The sequence below is a fragment of the Impatiens glandulifera genome, chromosome 2, assembly GCF_907164915.1.
Source record: "Impatiens glandulifera chromosome 2, dImpGla2.1, whole genome shotgun sequence".
In the NCBI taxonomy this organism is placed as follows: domain Eukaryota; kingdom Viridiplantae; phylum Streptophyta; class Magnoliopsida; order Ericales; family Balsaminaceae; genus Impatiens; species Impatiens glandulifera.
The window spans coordinates 14,444,197-14,456,026 of record NC_061863.1 but is presented as its reverse complement, the minus strand read 5'-3'; the positions used below and the strand labels follow the sequence as shown (position 1 = coordinate 14,456,026).

The following is an 11,830-nucleotide window of genomic DNA, read 5'->3' as shown; positions in this document are numbered from 1 at the left end:
GATTTTAATAAATAAATAAAAAATGAAACTATTGAAACAAAATATAAAAAAATTAAGATTGGCACATGAAACTAGTTAAGATTTTTATTTGAAAAAGAACTTTTTTGAAAATGTCTCGAGATTGGAAAAAGTTAATCTAAGGGTCATGGACCGACTAAATAAAAAAACAAACGCATTAGCTGGGAAACGCTCCATTGCAATCATTGGTACAAATATAAGAAGAATCATATAAAAATAAAAAGAAAAAGAAAATACTCTTTTAAAGAGATAGAGAGAGAAGTGATCAAAAATAAAACTAAGGGCAGAAAGAAATGCCATATTCTCAAGAGAAAGGATAGGTTTTCTCCTTCGATTGCTTTACCAATTCGTCTTCAACCTCTGTAAATGCTTCAATTTCGTATAATTCTTTTGATTTACGCCTCATTGATGCATCGATTCATCAATTCGTTCGCTTAACCTGAAGATCTCGATGCTATTCAATCTCCATTTCATCACAAGGTTTTCTTTCTTTCTCTTTCTCCTTTGAATGTGCATATTTGCGTTATCGAATTGTTTCTGGCGTAATTTTATCAGATTCATGTGTAAAAATATTTGTAACTGTCATTTTGAACACGAGATCTGTTTGCTTAATCTTTACTCTATGTCTTTCTGGCAATCAATCCCTCGGATCTGACATTCCTTACTTGACGCTTGTCTGTTATGCTGTTTTCTGATCAGGAAAATTGATTGTTTATTATCAACATTGACCTGTATTTCTGATCTATGTGCTGAATTGGTCACTAGGTCTGATGGGTTTTCTGAAAGCTTATGGATGAAATAACATTTAGTAAGGAATTGGAAGCCCTAAGAATGTCCAAAAGTCTTGTTAGAAGCTTTAGCCAGAAACTGAAAAAGAAGAATCAAAGAGATCAAGAGGAAGTGGAGCAAGTTGATGATACAAGAGGAGGGGTTTCTTTGAGATGTCTTACATTATATGGTAGGGGAGGTGGATGTAAAGTTGGTGCTGAAACAAATGAATCATATGGGGGTACTGAATTACAAACTGGTAGAAGAAGATCTTCATGTGCTAGTGAAGAAGCCAAATTGTATAATAATAGTAATAGTAATGATGATGTTGCTGCTATAGATTGCTTCTCATATGGTATGAAAGAAAAATTTTGGAAGAGAAACAGCAGGAAAATGATATGGACAAACGAACAATCCCCACCCCAAAAGAGCGAAATACATGTCTTTCTCCCCGACGACATTCTCGAGATGTGTTTGGTTCGATTACCACTCACCAGCCTCATGAACGCACGTCTCGTCTGCAAAAAATGGCGAAATCTAACCACTTCTCAACGATTCACCCAAATGAGAATCAATGGTTATCAAAGCCCGTGGGTATTTGTATTTGGTGTGGTTAAAGATGGTTATTGTTCACGGGAGATTCACGCGCTCGATGTATCTCATAACCAATGGCACAAACTAGACGCCTCGATTCTCAAAGGTCGGTTCCTGTTTTCAGTTACTAGCGTTAGAGACGAGGTTTACATAGTTGGAGGCTGTTCTAGCTTAACGAATTTCGGAAAAATGGATAGAAGCTCGTTCAAGACGCATAAAGGAGTTCTATTGTTCACCCCGGAGAATAAATCGTGGCAGAAAATGCCATCGATGAAGTATGCAAGATCATCGCCGATATTAGGAGCCTGCGAGATTAACTCCGATTGTTTGATTAATAAAAGCCAGCAGAATCGTCAAGAACGACGTTTCAACAGGTCGAGATTCGGTGTGGGATCCGATGTTTACGAGGATCCACATAGACTATCGGTTAGACGTCAGAACGAAGTGATGGAGTTAACTTCGAATTCATTTGTTAGGCAGAGGAGTGATCGAGTTAACGTGAAGGGTAATCGACGGTTCGTATTGATAGCGATCGGAGGGCTAGGTTCGTGGGACGAACCGTTGGATTCAGGGGAGATTTATGATTCTTCGATAAACAAATGGGTTGAGATTCAAAGACTGCCGATGGATTTTGGTGTGGCTTGTTCAGCAGTTATTTGCAATAGGATTTTTTATGTTTATTCAGAACATGATAAGCTAGCAGGGTACGATGTAGAACGGGGGTATTGGATATCGATAAAAACGGATTCTTATCCTCCACATGTTCACGATTACTTTCCGAAACTGATTTCTTCCTGTGGGAGGCTATTTATGTTATCGGTTTCTTGGTGTGAAGGAGATGGTCAGATTGGTAGGAGGAACAAAGCTGTTAGGAAGTTGTGGGAGTTGGATTTGGTTTATCTTACGTGGTTAGAAGTGTCGACACATCCCGATGCTCCAATGGATTGGAATGCTGCTTTCGTTGCGGATAAGAATTTGATATTTGGGGTTGAGATGTTTAAGATATTCGGGCAGGTTTTGGATTTCTTGACGGTTTGCGATGTGGAGAAGGGTGGGATGAAATGGAGTCATGTTACGAGGAATAAAATGGCGAATGATCTTGATGCTTCTTCCTGCATGACGAAATCGATAGCTGTGGTTCATCTATAACTTGTTCTTACTCTTTTTTATATTTTTTTTGTTTGTGGTTTACTTGATTATTATTACTGCATTTGTTCTAGAGAAATGAATCGTATTTTTAATCATTTATGAAATTCAATAACCCTGATGATTCTTGTGTGCAACCATTAGAGTATTTTTGTTTTTACAGTTTTACTGAAAGCTAATTGGAATTGGAAGCTACATGGATGTGGAAATAAAGTAACTTTTGTGTTTCATCTGAGAAGGTTTGAACGATTCGAGTTGTTATATGATAATAGATACATGTTCTTATTGGTCTTTTTTAATAATTGATTTTAATAAATTTGTTAATGGATCAAACCGATTAAATTGACTAAACTGATATTTGAACCGAAAAACCAGCAGTTTGAAATTTAATAAAATGACGTTAACGGTTTTGATATAAATTTTGTAAATGAACTTACCAATTGAACCGATTTTGCCCTTACTTTCCACGTTCTCGGTTTTTTTTTTTCATCTTCAAGTCACAACTGTTCCTGCTTTTAGTAATGGCTTTTCATCTCTATGAATTATATATGCGTTATCCTAATTCATCGCGATCACAAATTCAACGTTGCTGACTTATTATGTGCAACATTCTTTCGACCCACTCGATCATAACACTTGCATCTTCTTGAACTTCATTAGGAGTAACCTCTTCTACCTTAGAACATTCAACAAGGGAAGATTATCAACCATAACCATATATTACTCTACATCCCTTGTTTCATAAATTTTGATATCGTTTTTCAAATAATCATACTCAACATCAGAGTTACGAGGTAAGCCCTCGAATTAGACAACATATATAATAAAAACAAAGATAATTAGTTAAATTTATTGTATATTTAAACAAAATAGTTTGTAGCAGAGTGGTTTGAGATAAAAATTAAGTTTTTTTATTTGATTATGGGTTAAATTTAATTAAAAACAATTTCTTTTATCAATTTTTTAAATTAACCTAGGGCAATAAAAATAATTTCACATTTTTACACCAAGTTGTTGGGACTCAATATCCCAATAAAATATTTAAAAATTAAATAAATTAACATTTTTTTAACCAATTGAGCTTTTGTTTATGTTTATTTAATAATGTAGAAAATAATTTAGATCATAGATAATAATTTTATACAAATATAAGTAAATTACATTATAGTCTGAATTATAATCTCTTTATATCAAAATGAAGTAAAAATATATATAAATAATCATATAGCAAACAAATAAAAATTCATTTTTAATTTTGCCCGTTTTTATTGGGATCGGCAATTATTTACTGAGATTGTGATAAAATATTCATTTTAAAATAGATTCAAACTAATTGACTTTCATTTAGAAATATCATTTAAATTTATAAAATATATTCATATATTCATTTTCAGTTTATCTTACAAATTTTCATAACTTTTATTTGAATTTTAAGAAGTGATCCAAACTTCTAATAGATGTGATGTTTGTAGAAGTAAATAATTTTAATTGCAATCTGAATTATTAGGTTTTTCGATCCCATTTGAATTCAAATTAGTAATTTTTGCAGTCATTACAAGATCCAAAAAAATATTAGGACTTTAATTTGGGGATTTGATTTTTTATGGAAGTAACTCTCAAGAAGATAAAAGATTTGCACATGTTGATAAAAAAAGTTAATCAACTTATTAATAATGTTGGTATGTGCCATGCGATTCAAAATTAAATGTATATATTTTAAAATAAAATTGTTTAAATTTGTGATAATATGCTTCATTTATCTAGACTTAACCAAAGGTTTATAAAGATTTATTGTACTAGTGACATGAGATGATACGTCTATGTTATCTTTGGAGCAACATATTAGTTGCAAGTTATAAACTACATGTTCTAAATAATTTTGATTAAATTTGTCGGCTTGAATGCATTCGTGTAGATCAAATTATGTGTCGCTTAAATGTGTTTCAAGTTGAGTTGACTATATAATTATATGTATTCGTGTAGATTTAATAGAGATTTTCGAGTTGAATTGACTATATAATTATAATTTTCAAATAGAGATTATTACACGAATAAATATTTGAAAATAGTTAATACTCTCGGTTAAAAGATAATGATTAATGAAACTCAACAATATTTTTTGTTGGAAAATTTCAAATTTTAAGTAGACTATGAAAACTTGTTTATTATTATTATTGGATGTCTTTATAAATTTTGTCACTAAGCAAGAAGTTAGCATTGAAAGAGGATGAGATTAGTGTTTACTCGTAAAACAGAAAATGATCGTAACTCAACCTAATATGTATGGTAGGTTATGAAATAAGAAAATCTTTTGTGAATTGAGATACCATCCCTATTAAGTTTATAATTTATGAAAGGAAAATTTCATTATCTACTATATAATATTTATGTAATAGATAATGAGTTTAAACTTTTAGCAAATATATAGTTCATTTGTGAGCGGTTTTTAATGTCATTGCAAAAGTTGGCAATCTTTCTAGAGTTCACAACGAAATTGAACATATTTAGGATAAAAAAGATGCGTCGCACCGCATTTACCTTCTTGTTACTTTAACAAAATTTTAGTCATTTTACCAATTACAGATATAGTCTCTTACAATTTTAAGTATTAATAAATTGAATCTTTTTACAATTTTATGATTGGACTTTTCATTAGGATTTATTAAAAAAAACAATTACTTCAAATCTTAATTTTAACATTCATGTTACAAAACTTGCATAATATAAGCCTAATTTTAACAAACATTGAACATTTTCTTCAAGATCTCATAGCTATCAAATTTCATAATAATTTATGTTGGAAGCAAGATGCCACACATTTTACACCAAACTTTTTTTTATATATCCAAAACTTCATTAACAATTTCTCATGCAAAAAAAAAATTCCTCATAAGCCAATATAATGACAAGGGTTTTTAGTAAAGTGGACAAAAAAACCCTAAAATGGCACCCATCAAATTTGAACAAGCAATAGAGTGAATTGCAACAAAAAGAAAACAGTTGCAAAAGATTTTGACATGTAAAGTAATTGGACATTAACAAAGTTAAGATAAAAAGAAAATCTTAAACTGAAATGAACACACAATTGTCTGAAATTCAACTATTAACTTATATAAGAAAGCTTGGTAGAATATAGTAAGAATTTATTATTAGATCAAACTTAAAGTCATGTTTGGGTACAAAAGATAACTTAAATTACATTTAAAACTAACTACTTATCTTCCTTAGCTACAAAAAAAAAGTAACAAGACCAGTCTTTGTAAACTGTAAACTATGAACTACACAAAAGAACTACAACATTCATAATTTTCTGCCTTTTAAATTCTAGTCATCATCTTCCTCCTGCAAAAACCCAACAACACAATAAAAATAAATAACATTGAATGAAGATTCATCCAATCGAAGTGGAATCAACTTTACCGCAATTTATAACATACCTCTTCACTGCCTTCATCATCGTCTTCTTCAGCCTCATCGTTAACTTGATCAGCCTTTTTGTCTTCTTCTTCTTCTACTACTTCCTCTTCTTCTTCAACAGCAGAAGCACCAGCCTGAATTTTGATCAATGAGTTATTATTGTAAGTCTGTAAACAAGGCTAAATTCATTAAACTTAAAAACAACCAAAGGAGGAATAACTACCATCTTTTTGTTGTAGTCATCCATGCGTTTCTCATAGTCTTCCTTACGCTTCTCTGATGTTTCCATATAGGGTGATTTCTCCTAAATAACACAAAACTATATCAGTTGCATATATATTAGCCTATTTGTTATCAAATTGCATACCAAACCGTTTGTTAAAATAATAATCATTTAGAAAATAATCTAGAACATGACCTAGAAAATAGAACCAAAAATTACACAAGAATCTTCCAATAAACCATCTTTGTAAAAAATGAAACAAATCACATTATAATATGGGGATCATGATTGAGAAAACAGTCTTACACAAAACCGAAAAAAATACAAATTCAATTTAGAAAATGCAAATTGTGATTCTGTTGCCAAAGATTGTGATAAAGTTTGAGATTCCAAATACGCTCATTGTTTGATATGATCGTCAACTGAAAGTGATAACCAATAATTGGCTAATCGTAATAGTAATTCAACTTACGTCATTAGACAGTGATTTCCATTTCACCCCAGCAGCTTTCCCAACCTACAAAGTGAAGTAATTAACACAAGCCAACAAGCAAATGGTGTTTTTGTCACTTAGAATTTTAATTGAAGCTATGAAATATGTGAATATCATCTAGGAATATTCTTCAAGGGCTTGTTGGATAGTGGATTATTTGAGATTATCTAATAAACCGCCACTTCATGAATCACATTATTCAAATCATCAACCAACATATCAAAATACCCTCTATTTTCTTTAAACGTGATTTATGATGCATTCTAAATTTGGCTATCATTAAATCTAAAGAGTAAAATGGTCAATTAACCTAAAAATGGAATTTATAAAAGTATACTGATACAAGAGGGGTTTCAGTTAACAGTTATTTCCATAATAAGAAGTTGATTAATAGTTTACGATAAATAAGGCATGATGGAGCCAAAGTTAGGTGTGAAATGTTTAGCGGAAATCTCTCTTTTCTCATCTAGTGGTTTCTTCTTCTCACCTAGGGATTCTTCCTTTCTCATCTCCAGATTCTTATAATGCTCTTAATGTGTTAAGAACTCGTTCCTCTTCTCATCTCACGAATTCTAGTTTCTTCTTCACTATTGTAATCTGTAATTCAAAAGTTTTTATACCTAATTCTAATTCAAGTTCTATCAGATACATCTAACAGGATTATTTGCAGATAATCTATTGATTATTCTCATATAACCCAAGATCAAACAAAGCCCAAACCTAAATTAAATCACTTACATACATATGAATACGACAAGTTCTTATAAACCATATATCAGATATCAATCATAAGAAATAACATGAATAAGGTAGAATCCCATAATGTACTTACAACAGAAACTGATTTGTTTTTTGGATGTTTTTCCTTATATTCTTGTCTGAACTCTTCCCTTCAAATCGAAAGAAACAAAAATCATGTCAGATGATCACAACAAAAGATAACAAACATATGGAATTCATACTCTAACAGTGTAACAACTTCTAAATCGAACAGAAGAAATCGATAAAAAGCGTACATGAAAACGAAGAAAGCACTAGGAGGCCTTTTGGGTTTGTTAGGGTCTTTCTCTGCCTTGGCTGATTTTTTACCACCGCCCTTAACAGCTCCTTTCTTCACCGCTAGCCTAAAACGGTGACACGCACATAAAGAAATCGTTAAAATGAAGCGCCTTTAGCAATAATATATATTAATCACCACCGATCGTACGCGATTTCAGGCATAACTACAAATTAAATTAAATTCTACTCAATAAAACTCACTTGGAATCGGCCTTGTTGGACTGGACCTTTGATTTGCCTCCTTTCATCACGAACGCTGCAGGAAAAGGATGAATCAGCAAGTAATAAATCAAAGAATCGCGCTTTGGGGGGGCGAATTGGAAGAATACCTGCAGGGAAGGGGAGCTAGGGTTAGGGTTTCGGTTGGGGATAAGGAAAGAGAAGGATGGCAAAAGCAAAATGAAGATCAGAGAATTGATTAAGGCCTCAAGGCTGAGAGAAAGATAATATAGAAGAACCAAATCGGTTGTTTGGGCGGGACGTAGTTTTAGTAATCTGGAAATTTTTATTGTATTAAGAGTTTGTTTTATGAAGATCATTTCCAAATATTAATAATTTCAAGAACCATCAATTTTTTTTTTAATTTTTTTTAAGGAAATAAACATTTTCATGGTAAGAAAACATCAATAAAAAATAAAAATATTCTTAATAAAATGGAAAAACCCATTGGGAATTTAAATATTAAATTAAATTATAAAAATTAATTTGTTATAAATATGTTGAGCAAAATTTTAAAATTAAATTTCTTATAAAATATATAAGTTTTTTAATAAATTAAAATAATTAATATTTTAATCTAATTAATTAACTATTAAATAATTTAGAGTAAACTTTAATACATATTAATTTATTTAATAAAAAATTAAATTTTATTTAATATATATAAATATATTTGAATTCTAAAATTATATATTAGAAAAAAAATTAAGTTATATTTTAATTTTTTTTTAAAAAAAACTAATTATTATAATATATCTTATTAAACTTATCTATTTGAATAAATATTTTATTATGTTTGTAATCCCAGGAATCGCTCCCTCTGTAGATTAGCACGTGTCTGGACGACGCGTGACAATACGGGGAATATCGCAAAGTCACTCGAGATTCGATGCACTTCAATATTGGTTTGCGTGCCAGACAATTTTTGTTTTAAAATGAAATATTATTTTAAATGATTTTTAAAAATACATGGAGCTTTTGAAAATTAATTATAAATAATTAATTTTATTCAAATTTTAATAATCTCGGGATCAAATAACAATTTGGGTTAAAACTCGGTTTAAATTAATTAAATATAACTAATTTAAAAGATTATTTATTTTAAAACAGAATCGTCAAATGATTTTAGAAAAATCAGTAAAAAAAAGATATACGTGTACAAACGTATTTTAAACAAGAATTTCTATAAAAGGTTCGAATTTTAGTTACGCCCGAGAAAAGGCTTTCGCGTTATGTCCTTTGTGCCCGTCGAATAACGGTTTTAAATTTAAAATAAACAAGGTCAGGCTATTATAAGATATTTATAACATTTATTTTCTTGGATTGGTAGTTCATGGTCCTAAACAATGATAGTTTAAATTACGTAAATAATTGTTATTTAAATTGGCGTACTTGCGATTGCGTTGATATAAAACTGAGTAAAAACCCTAAAAAATATTAGAAAAGTGTTGAAATTTAAAAGTAAATTCCAAACGGGGCTTTAGCCAAAATATTTGTTTAGGAAATACCCATAAAATATTTAAATATTATTTTCTGCCCTTTTGAGATTATTTGATATTAATTGTTGGGTCAGCTCATTTGGCAGTTGGGCCTAACAAATTAATAAAGCCCATTAGGGCATATTTAATTAAGAGAAAAAAAACACAACAGTTTTTCAGGTTGTTTTTCTCTCTCTCTTTCAGCAGTTCTTCCTCCATTGAAGCAACAATTCCTCCATTGCAGTAGCAGGTTATTCTTCTGATTTCCTTTATATTTATTCTCCATTTGGTTAGCCATCTTTAGTGATGATGAATAGGTATGTGAATGACAAGTTAGGATGAGGTCAATTGATAAATTCTGTTAGATTACCTCTAGGCTTGTATTGAACTACATTGTATACCCATTTGATATAGTGGATGATTTAAGTGGCCGAAGTGTCCCGTGGTTTTTACCTAATTTGGGTTTTCCACGTAAAATCTTGGTGTCCTGCTCTCTGTTTCTTTGATTGTTTGATTGTTTGATGCTAAATTGTTTTGGCTGCCTATTTGATTACACAAAAGAGAAAAAGAATTGTTATGCCTTGTTGTAGCTTGTTTATTTCTGAATTGTTAAACAGATGCTATTATTCGATTTCTCCAACAAGTGGTATCAGAGCTGAGTTCGTTTGGTGGTGATTCTTGTATAATTCAAATGGAAGAATCGTTGAGTAGTAATGGAACAATGATCAAACTCACAGCTACCAATTACACAATCTGGAAGTCACGGATGGAGGACTTATTGTGTAATTATGATTATGAAGACACTATTTTGGGTGATAAAGGAAAACCAGAGGCAATGACAGATGCAGATTGGAAGAAGATGAACAGAAAGGCAGTTGGTAAAATCAGGCAATGGGCACTAGTAAAAAAGTAACATTTAAGGGCGGTTTTTACCGCCGTTATTGTATAATTTACCGCTGCTAAAAGACAATTACGGCGGTAAAATTACCGTAGTCAACCGTCGTTAATAGTTCTGCCGTTAAAGAGATTTTGACAATTAAGGGCGGTAAATTTACCGCAGATACTAGCTTTTAACTGCGGTTTATAAGACCGCAGTTAATAGTCTCTAGCTGCGGTTCCTAAAACCGTAGTAAATTATTTACTTATAAAGGCGGGATTTTCACCGCAATTAATAGTTTCTAACTGTGGTTTAAAAACTGCAGTTAATAGTGGCTATAAAGGCGGTACAAAAACCGTAGTTAATAGTTAGTTGGCTATATATAAATACGATATTTTTGCCACAAATAATTGTCTCTAATTACTAATTAGAGTTTAAAAATAACTGATAGTTATAAGTGTAGTTAATAGTCAATTGGCAACAATAAAAATCATTCAAAATAATATTATATAATTAACACTTCATTTTTATATTATAATATTACCTAAAAATATAATTATATACAAATATAATTACATCAAAATATAATTATATAGTATTTAAAGTCATACAAAATAAACATTATTATATCAATAAAAATGATCAAATTCCAAAATTTTTTGAAATAACTTTTCTTCCTTCTCCCTCTTCTTTTTCTTCTTCATTTTCTTTCTTCCTTCTCTCTCTTCCTTTTCTTCTTCATTTTCTTCCTTCTTCCTCTTCATTTTCTTCCTTCTCTTGACCTATAAGAGATTCAAATACAAATTTATCAATTAGTAACAAATTACACTTTTTTACTCTCTTTTAACAAGCAAAAACTAAGTAAAATATTTCCTATATTAAATAAATTGATATAAATTACATTTGATAAATTAATTGGAAGAGAGAATTCATACTAACATGCTAATGTGGCGCTACAAATTTCCCTCAAAGAAATTTTATTGTTCCATCTATTTGTCATTGTTCTATTTGTCATTGTCTTAAATTGGACGTCTTGGACGTCCTTGTTCCAAAAGAGATCACTGTCACTTAAATAAAATCATGAAGAAAATGAGGAAATGAATTTAGAACATTCATTAGTTTTTTCAAATTTATATCAATGACAACCACATTTTGATAACCTAAAATTCATAAATAAAGTTAATTATATTCAATGACCAAATTTCTTTCATGCTTCTGTTAATACACCATAACACAACTTAAAAAATGCATCTTTACAAACTTACAAATAATCATTATCTACAAGATGGAGTACTTACAATGTAGAAATCTTCTTCAAATGTACGGAGCCAAATGAAGCAATGCAAAAATCTTCTTCAAATGTACGAGTAAGCGCTAGAAAATAATAGGGAATGTAAATAATGCGCAAAAGAGAATAGGAATTTAGATAGTGCTAGATCAACTACAGTAGGTTGAAGTTTCACAAAAAGAGGAATGTGAAATCGTGGAGAAGAAAATGGAAGACTGAGTGAAGTGGAATAAATAACCCTTAATTTCTT

At 30.6% G+C, this 11,830-nt stretch overlaps 2 protein-coding genes across 4 annotated transcripts; one reads left to right on the top strand and one right to left on the bottom strand.

The window, feature by feature from the left end:
* Positions 1-249: 249 nt before the first annotated feature.
* Positions 250-2,648, top strand: LOC124926001 (F-box/kelch-repeat protein At5g42360-like). 2 transcript variants are annotated; one of them, XM_047466156.1, is made up of 2 exons: positions 250-498; positions 784-2,648. In XM_047466156.1, exon 2 carries the CDS (start codon positions 808-810, stop codon positions 2,527-2,529), a length of 1,722 nt encoding a protein of 573 aa, XP_047322112.1. In that variant the 5' UTR covers positions 250-498; positions 784-807; the 3' UTR covers positions 2,530-2,648. The 2 variants fall into 2 exon arrangements, with proteins under 2 accessions (XP_047322112.1, XP_047322111.1); XM_047466155.1 differs by having other exon boundaries at positions 718-2,648.
* Positions 2,649-5,652: 3,004 nt separating this feature from the next.
* LOC124926809 (HMG1/2-like protein) lies at positions 5,653-8,193 on the bottom strand. Of its 2 annotated transcripts, XM_047467115.1 has the most exons (8): positions 8,048-8,193; positions 7,920-7,974; positions 7,676-7,783; positions 7,492-7,549; positions 6,639-6,683; positions 6,167-6,247; positions 5,964-6,077; positions 5,653-5,868 (listed from the first exon to the last, which is right to left on the bottom strand). In XM_047467115.1, the coding sequence occupies exons 2-8, from the start codon at positions 7,964-7,966 to the stop codon at positions 5,851-5,853; spliced, it is 471 nt and encodes a 156-aa protein (XP_047323071.1). In that variant the 5' UTR covers positions 7,967-7,974; positions 8,048-8,193; the 3' UTR covers positions 5,653-5,850. The 2 variants fall into 2 exon arrangements, with proteins under 2 accessions (XP_047323071.1, XP_047323072.1); XM_047467116.1 differs by lacking the exon at positions 8,048-8,193 and having other exon boundaries at positions 7,920-8,041.
* Positions 8,194-11,830: the final 3,637 nt, after the last annotated feature.

Excerpts from the sequence above, each read along its gene's own strand:
- LOC124926001 (XM_047466156.1), top strand. The coding sequence starts at position 808 with ATGGATGAAATAACATTTAGTAAGGAATTGGAAGCCCTAAGAATGTCC.
- LOC124926809 (XM_047467115.1), bottom strand. The coding sequence starts at position 7,966 with ATGAAAGGAGGCAAATCAAAGGTCCAGTCCAACAAGGCCGATTCCAA. Across the intron at positions 6,248-6,638 it reads GGAAATCACTGTCTAATGAC|GAGAAATCACCCTATATGGA; the intron begins GTAAGTTGAATT and ends TGTGTTATTTAG. Across the intron at positions 6,078-6,166 it reads ATGACTACAACAAAAAGATG|GCTGGTGCTTCTGCTGTTGA; the intron begins GTAGTTATTCCT and ends ATCAAAATTCAG.